Here is a 13,917-nt window from a genome sequence, read left to right as displayed (position 1 = left end):
CTCAAAATCTCTCTGGCCACTTTAAAAGGACTACTATCTATCATCCCAAAGATGAATTGGTGCTGTATTGGCCACAAAAGAAGTGCCTACGCCATACTAACCATTTGTTTCAGCTTCATTGTCCAACCCACACACACACACACACACACACACACACACACACACACACACACATATATATATATATATATATATATATATATATATATATATATATATATATATATATATATATATATATATATATATATATATATATACATGTTTTCACTATGGAAGTCAATGGGGCCCATCATCTGTTTACTTCTCCATATTCTTCAAAATATCTGCTGTGTTCAGCAGAAGAAAGAAATCAATACAAGTTTGGAACAAAGGGTGAGTCAATGACGACAGAATTTTCATTTTTGGGTGAAGGGCTGTTTTTGTACCTAAAACAGTAAAAAAATAAAATAAATAAATAAATAATAATAACGCACATCTGGCTGCTAAAGAATTCAGCACTTTAATTCATAATGGGCCATATGAGCTGCCCAATAACCTATATTTGCCCCCTGGGACATCTCTTTCAGAACTAATTCCATCTCAGAGGAAAGTGCTTGATGTAATTTGAACAGTATCAACAGTAACACTGTCTTGTTTGAGGTTTTTAGTTCTGTCTCATGCCAGGTAAAAGCCTTTTACAATTGAAGACTGCTGTCTATTTGACACCTTTAATGAGTCAAATGAGGGTTTCTAGCAGCTGGGGCATTAAAAAAATCTAAACTAAAATCTAAGTGTGTGTGTTCACTACTCACGTGTGTGCACTAACTTGGATGAGTTGGATGACTAATTTGGATAAGTGGGTTTCCATTCTTGCCCTTCACTTCCACTTTCAAATGCATTGGTGTGATGGGAACCAAAGTAAAAAGAAAATAAGAATAATAATCTAAATAAATAGCACACTCACATTTTTTGAGGCGAATGTCACAAAAAATCTCAAGAACATATGCAGATCATGTTTCACTGCAAAACCAAAAGAAAGAAAAAATGTAAAGTCTTCGTCATTAAGATCTCATTAAGACCATTATTTCAGTGAATAAAATGATGCAAAACAAACAATAAATTAATGGTCTTAAAATGTGCTTGGTTTTCTTTATACTACACACAAATCAATTATTTAAGATTTTGGGGTGGAATATGACCTGGATTTTTTTTCATGACATTTACCCTGCTGATAACCAAAGGTCAAAATTCAGTATCAAAAAGTATGAGGTTACACATTGGACCTGTTAGTTAATGATGCAAGTAAAGTTCATACATTGCACAGTTCTGCCTCTTTTTCTCCTTTCCTCTAAGAGGAAGCCATTATCTCTTGTTTGAGCAAGTTGGCCAATCCCATATGTGGTATTTGAACAGACATACAGGTTTCCTCTGATGACCAAAGCTCTATAAATCCATTCAAATAGTTTCTTATGGCCCAAAATATGCCACAATTATCCACAAGAATAATTCACAGTAACAGTCAAGGCAACAAGAATTCACAGTCCCACCTTCAGATCTATTGCACATCAGGTGAACTATGGTTCAAAAGATCGGGGTCGGTAAGATTTAATCAATGTTTTTATCATCCATCAGCTGGATTAAATCGTTCTGAAAGAGAAATTGTTTCTCTGTGCCGTTATCGTTATAGCTGAGGTGTGGACTCTGCTATTTTTTTAATATTGAGAAAGATTTTTAGAACTATATCTTTATCTTCCCTGGTGTGACTGAGCCTTTATTCAGGTTTTCTAAAAAAGAAGTATGCTCACCAAGACTGCATTATTTGATCAAAAATGCATTCGACAAGTCATTTAATAATTTAACCCATATACGCTATTTGTTTAGGGTGTACATTCGGAATGTTTGGGGTCTCACTCACTGTAATACTGTAAAACACTGTGGTGTACACTGTAAAACATTTTTTTTAAAAAACAGTTACCCGAGTGCCTTAAAATTTTGAGTACATTGAATACAATGAACATTTATGAGAATCGACAACCTTTATTTAAATATTGTTCAAATATTTTGTACATATATTGGGTAATTGCGTGCGTTTTATTTGTGATGATGCAGTGAAACATGCACTGTAAAAAAATTCAGTCCACAATTGAAAATTTTCTAGTGAATGATCACATCTAAATATTTTAGTTGCCTAAATTGAATTTGTTTCTGCATCAATTCACAGAAATTCAATTTGGCCAACTGAAAAATTTAGATTGTTAAATTGGGGCCAATATTTTGATTTTCTATTTATTAAACCAATTTCCTTCATTGTATCAACTAAAAAAAATTATTTCAATAAACTCAAAAATTTAAGGCCACTAGGTTACTTACTTGTTAAACCAACAAAAACAAAAAAATTGCAGAGCAGCTTTGCAGGGATTTTATGTCAAATTCACTTTAAAGACAAAATACATTTCACATTTATTCCTGTGATGGCAAATTTCCAGCATCATTACTCCAGTCTTCAGTGTCACATTATCTTTCAGATATCACTATAATATTCTGATTTGGTGCTCAATAAGCCATTTCTAATTAATATCTAACAGAAAACTGCTGCTCAATATTTTTGTGGAAATGTGGTTTCCAAATATTTCTGCAGTTCAGGTTTTACTCATTCTTTGATGAATAGAAAGCTCATAACGGGGTTTATTTTGAAATAAAGATCACTTTTGATCAATTGTATGCATCCTTGCTGAACAAACGTATCAATTTCTTTAAAAAAAAATCTTGCTAACCCAAACCTTTTGAATTCTAGTGTACCTCCAATTTTCTTCTGCTTTATCCAATACATTTCAGAACATATCTCATATTAACGTGTTCACCTCAGTAGGGTGTGTTAATTTTCTCAATTTCTTTATTACAGATGGAAACCGACAGTGTATCTTTACAGATCTTTTAATATGTTTATATTAACATTTGTGATTCAGTGTGCCTGTGCAGTATTTGCATGTCATTTATATGAAAATGTGGCGGCGTCATTTAAATTTTGCAGCTCCAGCTGAATGTACCAATTTGTCTTGCCAAATGTGTTAATTCCAGTGCAAAAGCCAACCGGGCAAACTCACAGAATGGTGATTAGTTCTGTTAAAGCAGTTCCTAATCAGAGAGCAAAGAAACACAATCTCAAAATAGGACAAATAAAGAAAGATAAAGTGTTTTCGCCTGTCAAACATATAAACAACGTATGAACAAACAAACAGCAGAGACAGAATAGAGAGAGGGCACTTCTGTGGGGTTTTCTGTTCAGCCATGGGTTGTATTTATGAATGTTCAGGTTTCAGTTTTCGAAAGCCTGCGTCCAGCAGCGGGAGATGGCAGCGTAATAGCTTCGAGTGTCACTCTGAGTCCGTATTCTGTCAAACCTGGTGTCAATGGGGCTCCGCTCAATTCTGTTTCGCCAGTACCGCCCAGTCTAGCCTGTCACCATGGCAACAGAGACACTAGCCAATGCCGATACTCGAAGGAAGGTTTAGGCTCCTCCCACCCATCACTGTTCTAAGATCACTTAACAGACATACAACTGAAGAGGGATGAATGCACAGTTAGGTGGTGCCATCAATCCCTACTCCAAGAGGTATATCTTTATTAGGATATAAAATCGCCTGTCCTGTCTTAGAGATAAGAGAATCACATCCTTCCACAGCCAGGACACCACGGAGGGCCAGGGGAGGGGTGGCTCCAGGTGGACAGACTCTCGAAAGCTCAGCTCGCAGCTGCTCGGGCCATCAGATCCTCCAGCGCCTTGTCTTGGTCATTATTGTGCACAAGCAGTACCTCTTTAATAGTGTTCCTCTCAAAGCCCATTTCCCCAAACCGTGACATCAGCTGCAGAAACTCAAAAGCCTATGGTAGAAAATGTTGCATATATATAAAAAAGTATTAAGTTTAAATACATACACTTTTTGACTCCATAGCATATAAAAGGACATGTAATGCAGAATGTCCAGAATGGGCACATTTTATTTACCTCACTTAAATAGTTAGTTCACCCAAAAATGAAATTGATGTCATTAATGACTCACCCTAATGTTGTTCCACACCCGTAAGACCTCGTTCATCTTCAGAACACAGCGTGAGATATTTATATTTAGTCCGACAGCGTATCTAAGTGTATTCACACTATACTGTCCATGTCCAGAAAGGGAATAAAAACATCATCAAAGTAGTCCATATGTGACATCAGTTAGTCCATTAGAATCTCTTGAAGCATCGAAAATACATTTTGGTCCAGAAATAACAAAAACTACGACTTTATTCAGCATTGTCTTCTCTTCCGCGTTTATTTGAGTTTTGAAAACAAATGCGGAAGAGAAGACAATGCTGAATAAAGTCGTAGTTTTTGTTATTTCTGGACCAAAATGTATTTTCGATGCTTCAAGAGATTCTAATGGACTAACTGATGTCACATATGGACTACTTTGATGATGTTTTTATTCCTTTTCTGGACATGGACAATATAGTGTGAATACACCTAGAAACGCTGTTGGATTAAATATAAAATATCTCACACTGTGTTCTGAAGATGAACGGAGGTCTTACGGGTGTGGAACGACATTAGGGTGAGTCATTAATGACATTTTATTTTTGGGTTAACTAACCGTTTAAATGACACATTGCTCTTACAAAGTATAATTCTTTTGGAAATTACAAGCACATGAAAACAAGCACACATGCAAATGTATATTCAAATTAGACAGTAGAGGGGAATTCAGGCTGTGTGTGTATTTGTGACTGTCGGAATCCACAAACCTTTTCCTCTGATCCCTGGTACATCTCCAAGCACTCCTCCACAGCAGTCGCATCAAAACCTCGATCGCACAGTCGACTGTGAGTAAACAGGTAATCCAGTACCTATGAATGAGCAAAATGGCATAACTAAATGCTTAAAGAGTCTCATTTAATCGTATACATAAACCACGCTATCAGAAACTGGAAGCAAGGATAATCAAGACTAAAAAGTGACCTGTTCCACATTCTGTCCTTGTCTTTGCATGGCTCTGAGAACACCCTCGTAAGAATAACCCATGCCCACAATCGTCTCCACACACTGTCGTTCACTGGGAGAAAGGCCGAGGAGGATAGTGGCAGCCGGCGGATGATTAGTAGCTGTGACAGAGTTTGACTGCAGAAATGTTTAGGAGAAAATTAGTTTAACTATTTTCAACCTAGGCTCATTATAAAAACATGCCTCTTCCTACATTGTGGCAAAACTCCAAAATGTACCTATAAATACAATTCACTGTAGTTTCCAACTGAAATGACCAACAGTGGCAGTAAAACACCAACAACCTTTAGGCCGCGTGTCCACCAAAGCATTTTTAGCAAGATGAAAACACTAGGTGCACTACTGAAAATCGTGGGCGCTTGAGAGCGTTTTGAGTTGAGGCGCTTTGCTTGCTATAATATGGAATATCCGCAGAAGTGTTACTAGTATTTCATTTCACACATGATTTGTTTCTGTATTGTTTCTATATAAATGTTGATACAATGTTAAGTACTTGCTCTGGCTCTTTTTTTTTAACATTATTTTGTTCCGTTATTATGCATCTTGTTGTCATCTGTTGATGTTGTACAAGCAGAATGTGGTGGTTAATCAGTGTTGTATTTATCCCGCCCCTCCTCCACTGTGATTGGACTGCTGGGTAAAAAGTGACAGTGTTGAGTCAATCATTTTCAATGGGAGCCAGCGGCGGGTCTTGGACAATTTGGGCATCGAGGAGAGTTGAAGTCAGGTCAACTTTATGGAAATAAGCCATGACGCCTTTCGGCGAGAGCCAATCAGAATGTAGATGTCTTCCGCTTGAGAGGATTCCAGAGAATGCAGTTGTGTAAACTCTGGTTCAAGCAAAATGGGAAAAACTTTGATCACCCATAATGATGTGAATTTGATCAAGCGACATGGCATGCTACACTATTTATAGCAACATGTTTGTGCTAAGCTTGTTTTTTAGCGGGAATGCACATTTGGTCAAAACAACACCAATTTGAACTCTAGCATTAAGGCTAGACAAAGGCTTTTAATATGTTTATTTCGTTAGGAAACATGTAACTATAATTGTTAAGTTCTTTCCATCGATCAATTTCTTACTTTCACATTTAAAAGATTTCATGAGGTCAACGTATACCCTACTTGTGGTCAGTCTGCACAAATACCTCCTGCATCAACCACAAATAACTATAATTAATTCATTTTATTATGTTAAATTAAAAAAATTAACAAAACACCACCTCTCTCGTACGTATCCTGTGAGCCCAAGCCATTTCTCATCACGCTGTGTGAAATACAGACTGAACGGAAGCTTAAACCACCCAACCGCTTCAGGAACATAGGATATGCAAACTACATCTCTCAGTCGGAAAAAGAAAACCAGTGTTGCTAATAAAGTTTTGATGGATGACGATTGTAATGACGGTAAAGACAACAATTACAGTGACATAGAGGAGTTGTACATTAGGCATGCATGGGCCTTATTATTGATGGGCAAACAAACTGTGCATTTGTACTCATTGCTATAACATCGTATTTCACATTATTCACATAGTTAACAAAATTAATGTACTGTTAGTGTGGAATGATTGATGCCGTCGAAGAAGCGTGTTTTTGATATGTTTGTACATTATGTACACTTAGGAATCAGACGCTCTAAATAAAGATGTGATTGCTTATTCTGACAGAGAAACTGTTCACTAATGACATCAACCCACCTTCAGATTGCTGAGTTTCCACTCGTTCAGAATTGTTTTATTCTTCATTTGTATTTTGGTGTGTTTAATCATTCTGAATGGAGCCATATATTGGCTATATGTAGTCCTTTGGCATCTTCCTGTAGTCTTGTTTGGTACGGCAGGTTGACTTGTGCTTATTTTTTCAAGTTACTGTATAACTGAGCAGAGCAAGTACTTTTACGTTGTAAAGAATACCTGCAGTGACATTTTTGCAAAGTATGTTTGCAAAAAAGACCACTGAAGGTTTAAATCTATCTTTAATTAATTTTATAAAAAAATATAATATGCAGTTGAAAAGTAATAACACTATAATACACATTTTTATAAAAAAGGTTGTGTGGGGGCGGGGATCCTTGCATTATTAACTCAGAGAGGAAGGGGTAAAAAAAGGTTGAGAACCACTGGAGAAGGGACTATGCTATTTTTTTTAAATGCAATTAAGCACCACTTATTGGACATTTCATTTCCAAACTGTTTCGATACATACAACAAGCAATATGAAATAAAACATTGCCAAATTCAAGCAAACTGAACACGCCTTTAGAGCCACTCACTGAAATTTTTACTATTGATAGTATTGCAAAATGTGCAAGACGCTATGTAATATAATCTTTACAATTCTTTCCAATGAACCGGGGTTGAATATTTTACATGCCAACAACCAGCACTGAAATGCAAATATTTTCATCCTTTTTACAATACCTGCTTCTGTGTCCCATTCTGAGCATAGACAGGTTGTTCTTGGGGAAGCGTAGTGTTGGTATTCAACGTTGTTCTCTGCAGGGATGGTGGTGTGCCGTTGGACAGACTGCTTGGTGGGTAAACACTGAGAGGAGGTTCTGAGGGGGAGTCTGCCGCATCTGAAAGCTTGGGGAAAGTCAGTGAGCGAATATTACATGGGCGGTCGGCATCAATCTGTCCCCCCACAACCCCACCCCGGTCTAAGTCCAGCAGTCCAACCAGTCCATTGGGTTTATGGAACATTACTGCTTTGGCCTGTAGGGGAGGCGAAGTACTTGGAGAAGTGGGCCGATTTTCTGCTGAAGGCAGCGGAGGAGGTGAAACAGACGACTGGGGTTGACTCTGTAGGATATTTCGCAACTCCTCTTTGTCATCCAGTGTCTTAAGCTCAAGTTTGTCAAAAGGATCCTCCTCTCGCTCAAAGTCAGCCAAGTTCAGACTCTGCGGGGCCGGGTTGCTAGGTGCTGGTCGCATCTGTCCAAAAGAGGGGGCTGGGAGAGGCGTAAGGATGGCGTTGTGCCATAGACCAGCTAAAACTGGATTCAATGCTGGCGGGACAACATCCTGCTCATCAGAGGGACGGGCTTTCTTCCCTCCAACCAATCCGGCGTCTGCATCCTGAGTAGCCTGCCTCTCGTTTTCAGAGTCCACCCGGGCGACCTCTGCTGCTCGAGCCTCGGCGGCTCGTGCTTTGGCAAGCTCCTCCCCCCACTGAACGCTCCGTCGCTCTAGACTGAAGTCATACTGGAGTAAAAGCAAATCATTAATTCTTTCTGACAAAAACACTTGTATGATGGAAAGTTAAAGGGAAAATCAGACTTACTTCCAGATCCAAGAGTTTGGAATTACAGTCGGACAAGGAGAAGCCAATGGGAAGTCCCACTTTTGATGGACAGCGGAATTTTTCATTGAGCTTGAAGGGAACATCATCAAGGTAGCTGACGGGTCCTTGAAACATCAAGTGAAGTAACAGAAGAACAAGGAAACCAAATGATTTTAAAATTAGTCCTTTATTGATGTTGTATTTTTAATTTAGCGGTCTATAAAAAAACAATCATGACAGCTGATTGGCTGACTCACCGTTGTTGTGGATATCTGATCCAGACTTCCTCGCAGCCATTTAGAGTAACTAATGAAATAAACAAACATAAATACACACAAACTGTGGACAGTTACTTATTTTCTCTTCCTTGAACTTTGATTTTTTTTCTATAGAAGTTGCAATGTTAACAATTAAATTAAAATATTTATCCAAATATCGCTTAACAAGCAAGGTTTGAGATAACCTTTGGGCTACACATTGTCAAAATTGGCCAAGAAAGAGAATTTTATTGTTTAAGATAACAACAGAATTGCTTGGTTGAGTGATTCGATTTAAGACACTCGTGAAATATGTTATATAAATTCAACTTTAATAGCTGTAATAGTATAACTATTGATCTACAAAGAAACTTGTTTGTCTAACTATTAATCTACAAACTACAGAAAACAAGGAATTACACAAACTGAACTGAAATTATGTCATAACCAATGAAAAACTGATCCGCAATCAGTTTGACCTATATAATTGACTACAGAAGTAAAGATTAAAAGTTTATGGCCGGTAAAATTGAGGAAGTAATTTTCCAGGGCTGTATTTATTTTATTAAAAATACAGTAATTTTTCCAAGTATTGTAAAAAAATATATATATATTATTTTTTTTCTCAGGAGGGAAAAACTGTTGTTGTTATACACTAAACTTTATTCTTTATAAATAGAAAGTTTAAAACAACAAAATGAATTTGAAATCTAATGTAAAAAAAAAAAAAAAAAAAATCTTTACAGGCAATTTTAAATAATTTAATGTGTCCAGACTCAATAAAAGAAAAAGCTTTTTTTTCTGACAACAAAATTCTGAATGGTTGAATATTTACCACTTTTCTACTTTATCAGGTATCAACAGTAATAATGTATTTTGTAGATTGTTTGCATTAATTACTCTTTACATATACTGTAAAAAAAATATTTAAAAAAAAAGTTACCTGGTTGCCTTAAAATTGAGTTCATTGAAATTAGAGTTAATACTCTGAAATGTTTTGAGATAATACAATGAACATTTTTGAGAATCGACAACCTTTATTCAAATATTATTAAAATATTCTATTTTTAAAAGAAGCATATTGGGTAATTGTGTGTTTTATTTGTGATGACGCAGTGAAACATGCCAAATTGTGCAATTTTAATGATTTATCAAATTATTTATGTGGTTCAGATACAATAATATTTTGAGTTTCTATTTATTAAACCAATTTGCTGCATTGTATCAACTCGATTTTTTTAATTTCAATAAACTCAAAATTAAGGCAACCAGGTTGCTTACTTTTTTTAAAGTTAAACCAACAATATTTTTTTACAGTGTAACATGTATTCAAGTGTAAAATGCATAGACTTTTAAACTAAAAAAAGTTAACTATTCCCAAAACAAATATGAAAAAAAAATAACAATAACAATGCATATTATGGCATGTTTTCATTATTGTGTCTAATGAATTGATTAAGTCATCGTAAAATAAAAAAAGTTGCTGCACATTTGTTATCTGATACTTTCAAACACTTTTAAAAATATTTTCAGGTAACTAGAAACACACAGCATAGTCCAAAGCATCGCTTGGACTTTCCTTTTGAGGATGTAAACAAACATCTGTAAACTGTAAGCGTCTACATTTACAGGAAGTTAACAGCCTAAGCATATCAATAAACTACGCACAACTGACAATCTACTTCGCTATAACCAGGGAACTAGTTCAAAACTGTATCACATGCTGACATACAGGCTGATAAACCGGTTCTGTGTCATTTCACCACCCATGATGTCTTACATAAAAAAGCATAGCAGCTGATCAGGGTAAAAATCATAACAAGTCTGTTGCCTAACGTTACATACAGCTTTGTTGCGTTGTTGCTATGTATGTTTCACGTAGTCAGAAATCTAGATTAAACCAATACCAGTTTTCAAATTCAACAATACATTTTTATACATACTGATGAGAGAGTCTAGCGAAGTTGGTTTATATTGAAAATGGATGATGACATATTTCTTCCTGGCTTCCTACCAAGCTATTACGATTATCTCATTTCGATCTGTCATGTCAATCAAATAACTAACATATTCAATATTCAAAACCGAAGATATGGTAATTAAGAAGTAGAAAAGCTCAGAAATTAACGTGGGCATCTGGTCAAAAACAACTGTCTAGTTGCGTTCCAGTTCAGGTTAGTGAAGCGACCTAACAGGGCCCGACTTCCTCTGCCACCGCCCCTCAAACTGTCCCTGCGTGTCCCACCGGTGTCCTTACCAGTATCTGCTCTGTCTTCCGTCTCCGAATAGGTCTCTCAATTGTCCTTGGACATACAAGCTCCGGTCGATGCTCTCAAATGAGGAGATTTACTGAAAACCGAGTTTATTTCCTGCTTCATCGCGGAACGCCATCTTGGTTTCACCGCCTACTTCGGTTCCTGTGTGACGTCATGCGTTGCCACTGAATGATGGCAGATTCGACCAATCAGCGCGGAGCAGTGGAGGAGACGTCATCATCTATGTCGGCATTTGCACATGGGTTCAGCACGGGTTTGAGACCATCACCCTGGTTTTGATCTGTTTTAGTTTTTTAAATTTTTAGTTTGTTAGTATTGTTGGTTAGGGAACTGCAATAACCATTAATCTATCTATCCATCCATCCATCCATCCATCCATCCATCAGATTAAAGTCTGTCCACCCATAAATTTTTTTTTTAAATAGACATTATTCATTTTTGTTTCGAAATATGCTAATTATTTTAGATTAGAAGGACCCGTATATATATTTGGCATTTCCTTCTCCCCAGTCTTCCTCCAGACTCTAGCACCTTGATTTCAGAATGACATGCCAAATTTGAGCAACAGTCTAGTGCTGCTTTTCTGTAGCCCAGGTCAGGCCCTTCTGCCACTGTTTCTGGTTCAAAAGTGGCTTGATCTGGGGAATGCGGCACCTGTAGCCCATTTTCTGCACACGCCTGTGCACGGTGGCTCTGGATGTTTCTACTCCAGACTCAGTCCACTGCTTCTGCAGGTCCCCCAAGGTCTGGAACCGGTCCTTCTCCACAATCTTCCTCAGGGTCCGGTCACCTCTTCTCGTTGTGCAGCGTTTTTTGCCACACTTTTTCCTTCCCACCAGGGGCGTAGCCATCTTTTCAGAAGTGAGGGGGACAGAAATTTCGTAATACCATTTTTTTTTTTGGTACCGATATCATTTATCGCATCTCTTGCTTTTAATTTGGTAAGATATCAAATACACTGCTGAACAATAACCACTAATATCTATAATATTATTCTCCTATTTTTTATGCCAATTTTATGATTGGTTTATATACTACAGACACTTGTGCATTAAGTCTCCAGAGATTTTATGCAATGTAAAAAATTAAAATAAATTCTGATGTAAACCAGCAGTTCATTATGTAAATATATAGTAAAGTAAAATTTATCATCATTACTCCAGTCTTCAGTGTCACATAATCCTTCACTAATCTTTCTCATATGAGGATCTGATGATCAACACACATTTATGATTATTATCAGTTGTGCTGCTCATGGTGATGCTTAAATTTTGTGGAAACCATCCAAATATTTGTGGTAAAATTAAAAAAGAGAGAAATTAATACTTTTATTGATCAGACATGCATTCAATTGATCACAAGTGATATTTTTAATATTACAAAATATAATAATTTATTTAATAAATGCAAATAAATGCTGTTCATTGAACTTTCTATTCATCAAAGAATCCTGAAAAATAAAATGTGCATGGTTTCCACAACATTTTAAAGCAGCACAACTGTTTTCAACACAGATAATAATCATAAAAAATGTTTCTTGATTATAAAATCATCATATGAGAGTGATTAGTGAAGGATCATGTGACACTGAAGACTGGAGTAATGTAATGATAAATTTAGCTTTGATCACAGGAATTAATTACTATATATTCACATAGAAAAAAAGCTGTTTTAATTTGTAATAATATTTCACAATATTACTGTTTTAACTATTTTTGATTAAATAAATGCAGCCTTGGTGAGTAAAAGTGCGGGGGACGAAAATACATTTTATTAAAAGTGAGGGGGACACGTCCCCCGCGTAATCTACGCCCATGCTTCCCACAGACTTCCCACTGAGGTGCCTTGATACAGCACTCTGGGAACAGCCTATTCGTTCAGAAATGTATTTCTGTGTCTTAAACTCTCGCTTGAGGGTGTCAGTGATGGCCTTCTGGACAGCATTTAGATCGGCAGTCTTACCCATGATTGCGGTTTTGAGTAATGAACCAGGCTGGGAGTTTTTAAAAGCCTCAGGAATCTTTTTTCAGGTGTTAATAGTTAATTAGTTGATTCAGATGATTAATAGCTTTAGAGAACCTTTTCATGATATGCTAATTTTTTGAGATAGGAATTTTGGGTTTTCATGAGCTGTATGCCAAAATCATCAGTATTAAAACAATAAAAGACCTGAAATATTTCAGTTGGCGTGTAATGAATTTAAAATATATGAAAGTTTAATTTTTATCATTACATTATTGAAAATAATTAACTTTATCACAATATGCTATTTTTTTTAGAAGAACCTGTATATATTGTTAGCATTATTGGTTAGTGAACTGTAATAACATTAAGTAAAAGACAGATAAAATAGAGAATCTCTGTTTTTCCTAACTATTTCAAAAAGTAGCTTAGATTAGGCTAGTACATCTATCTATCTATCTATCTATCTATCTATCTATCTATCTATCTATCTATCTATCTATCTATCTATCTATCTATCTATCTATCTATCTATCTATCTATCTATCTATCTATCTATCTATCTATCTATCTATCTATCTATCTATCTATCTATCTATCTATCTATCTATCTATCTATCTATCTATCTATCTATCTATCTATCTATCTATCTATCTATCCACCCATACAATTTTTTTTATTTTTATATATATATATATATATATATATATATATATATATATATATATATATATATATATATATATATATATATATATATATATATATATATAAAAATAAAAAAAATTGTATGGGTGGATATATATATATATATATATATATATATATATATATATATATATATATATATATATATATATATATATATATATATATATATATATATATATATATATATAGGTAGGCCTATCTTATTATTGCGTTTTATCTTTATAATTTTTTCTAATGACTTTATTATATTTTACTTACTAAAATCGACTTACTCTTCTCCTAATTCCCAGTTGGCTAATACTATTATAGCCTAATTATATACAGACTGCTACCTATGTAATAATACATAGCATATGCTGTGTGTACATATGTAATAACTGTATGGGACTGTTCTATGGG

The 13,917-nt window shown here is 35.5% G+C and overlaps 1 protein-coding gene across 2 annotated transcripts; it reads right to left on the bottom strand.

The window, feature by feature from the left end:
- Positions 1 to 2,857: 2,857 nt before the first annotated feature.
- Positions 2,858 to 10,984, bottom strand: ubap1 (ubiquitin associated protein 1). Of its 2 annotated transcripts, none has more exons than XM_067423613.1 (7): positions 10,826 to 10,984; positions 8,569 to 8,650; positions 8,312 to 8,436; positions 7,450 to 8,232; positions 4,985 to 5,143; positions 4,771 to 4,872; positions 2,858 to 3,864 (listed from the first exon to the last, which is right to left on the bottom strand). In XM_067423613.1, exons 2-7 carry the CDS (start codon positions 8,606 to 8,608, stop codon positions 3,724 to 3,726), a joined length of 1,350 nt encoding a protein of 449 aa, XP_067279714.1. In that variant the 5' UTR covers positions 8,609 to 8,650; positions 10,826 to 10,984; the 3' UTR covers positions 2,858 to 3,723. The 2 variants fall into 2 exon arrangements, with proteins under 2 accessions (XP_067279714.1, XP_067279713.1); XM_067423612.1 differs by having other exon boundaries at positions 8,569 to 8,617.
- Positions 10,985 to 13,917: the final 2,933 nt, after the last annotated feature.

This window comes from Pseudorasbora parva, chromosome 18 (genome assembly GCF_024679245.1).
Source record: "Pseudorasbora parva isolate DD20220531a chromosome 18, ASM2467924v1, whole genome shotgun sequence".
NCBI lineage: Eukaryota > Metazoa > Chordata > Actinopteri > Cypriniformes > Gobionidae > Pseudorasbora > Pseudorasbora parva.
This window is presented reverse-complemented; position numbering and strand designations above follow the sequence as displayed.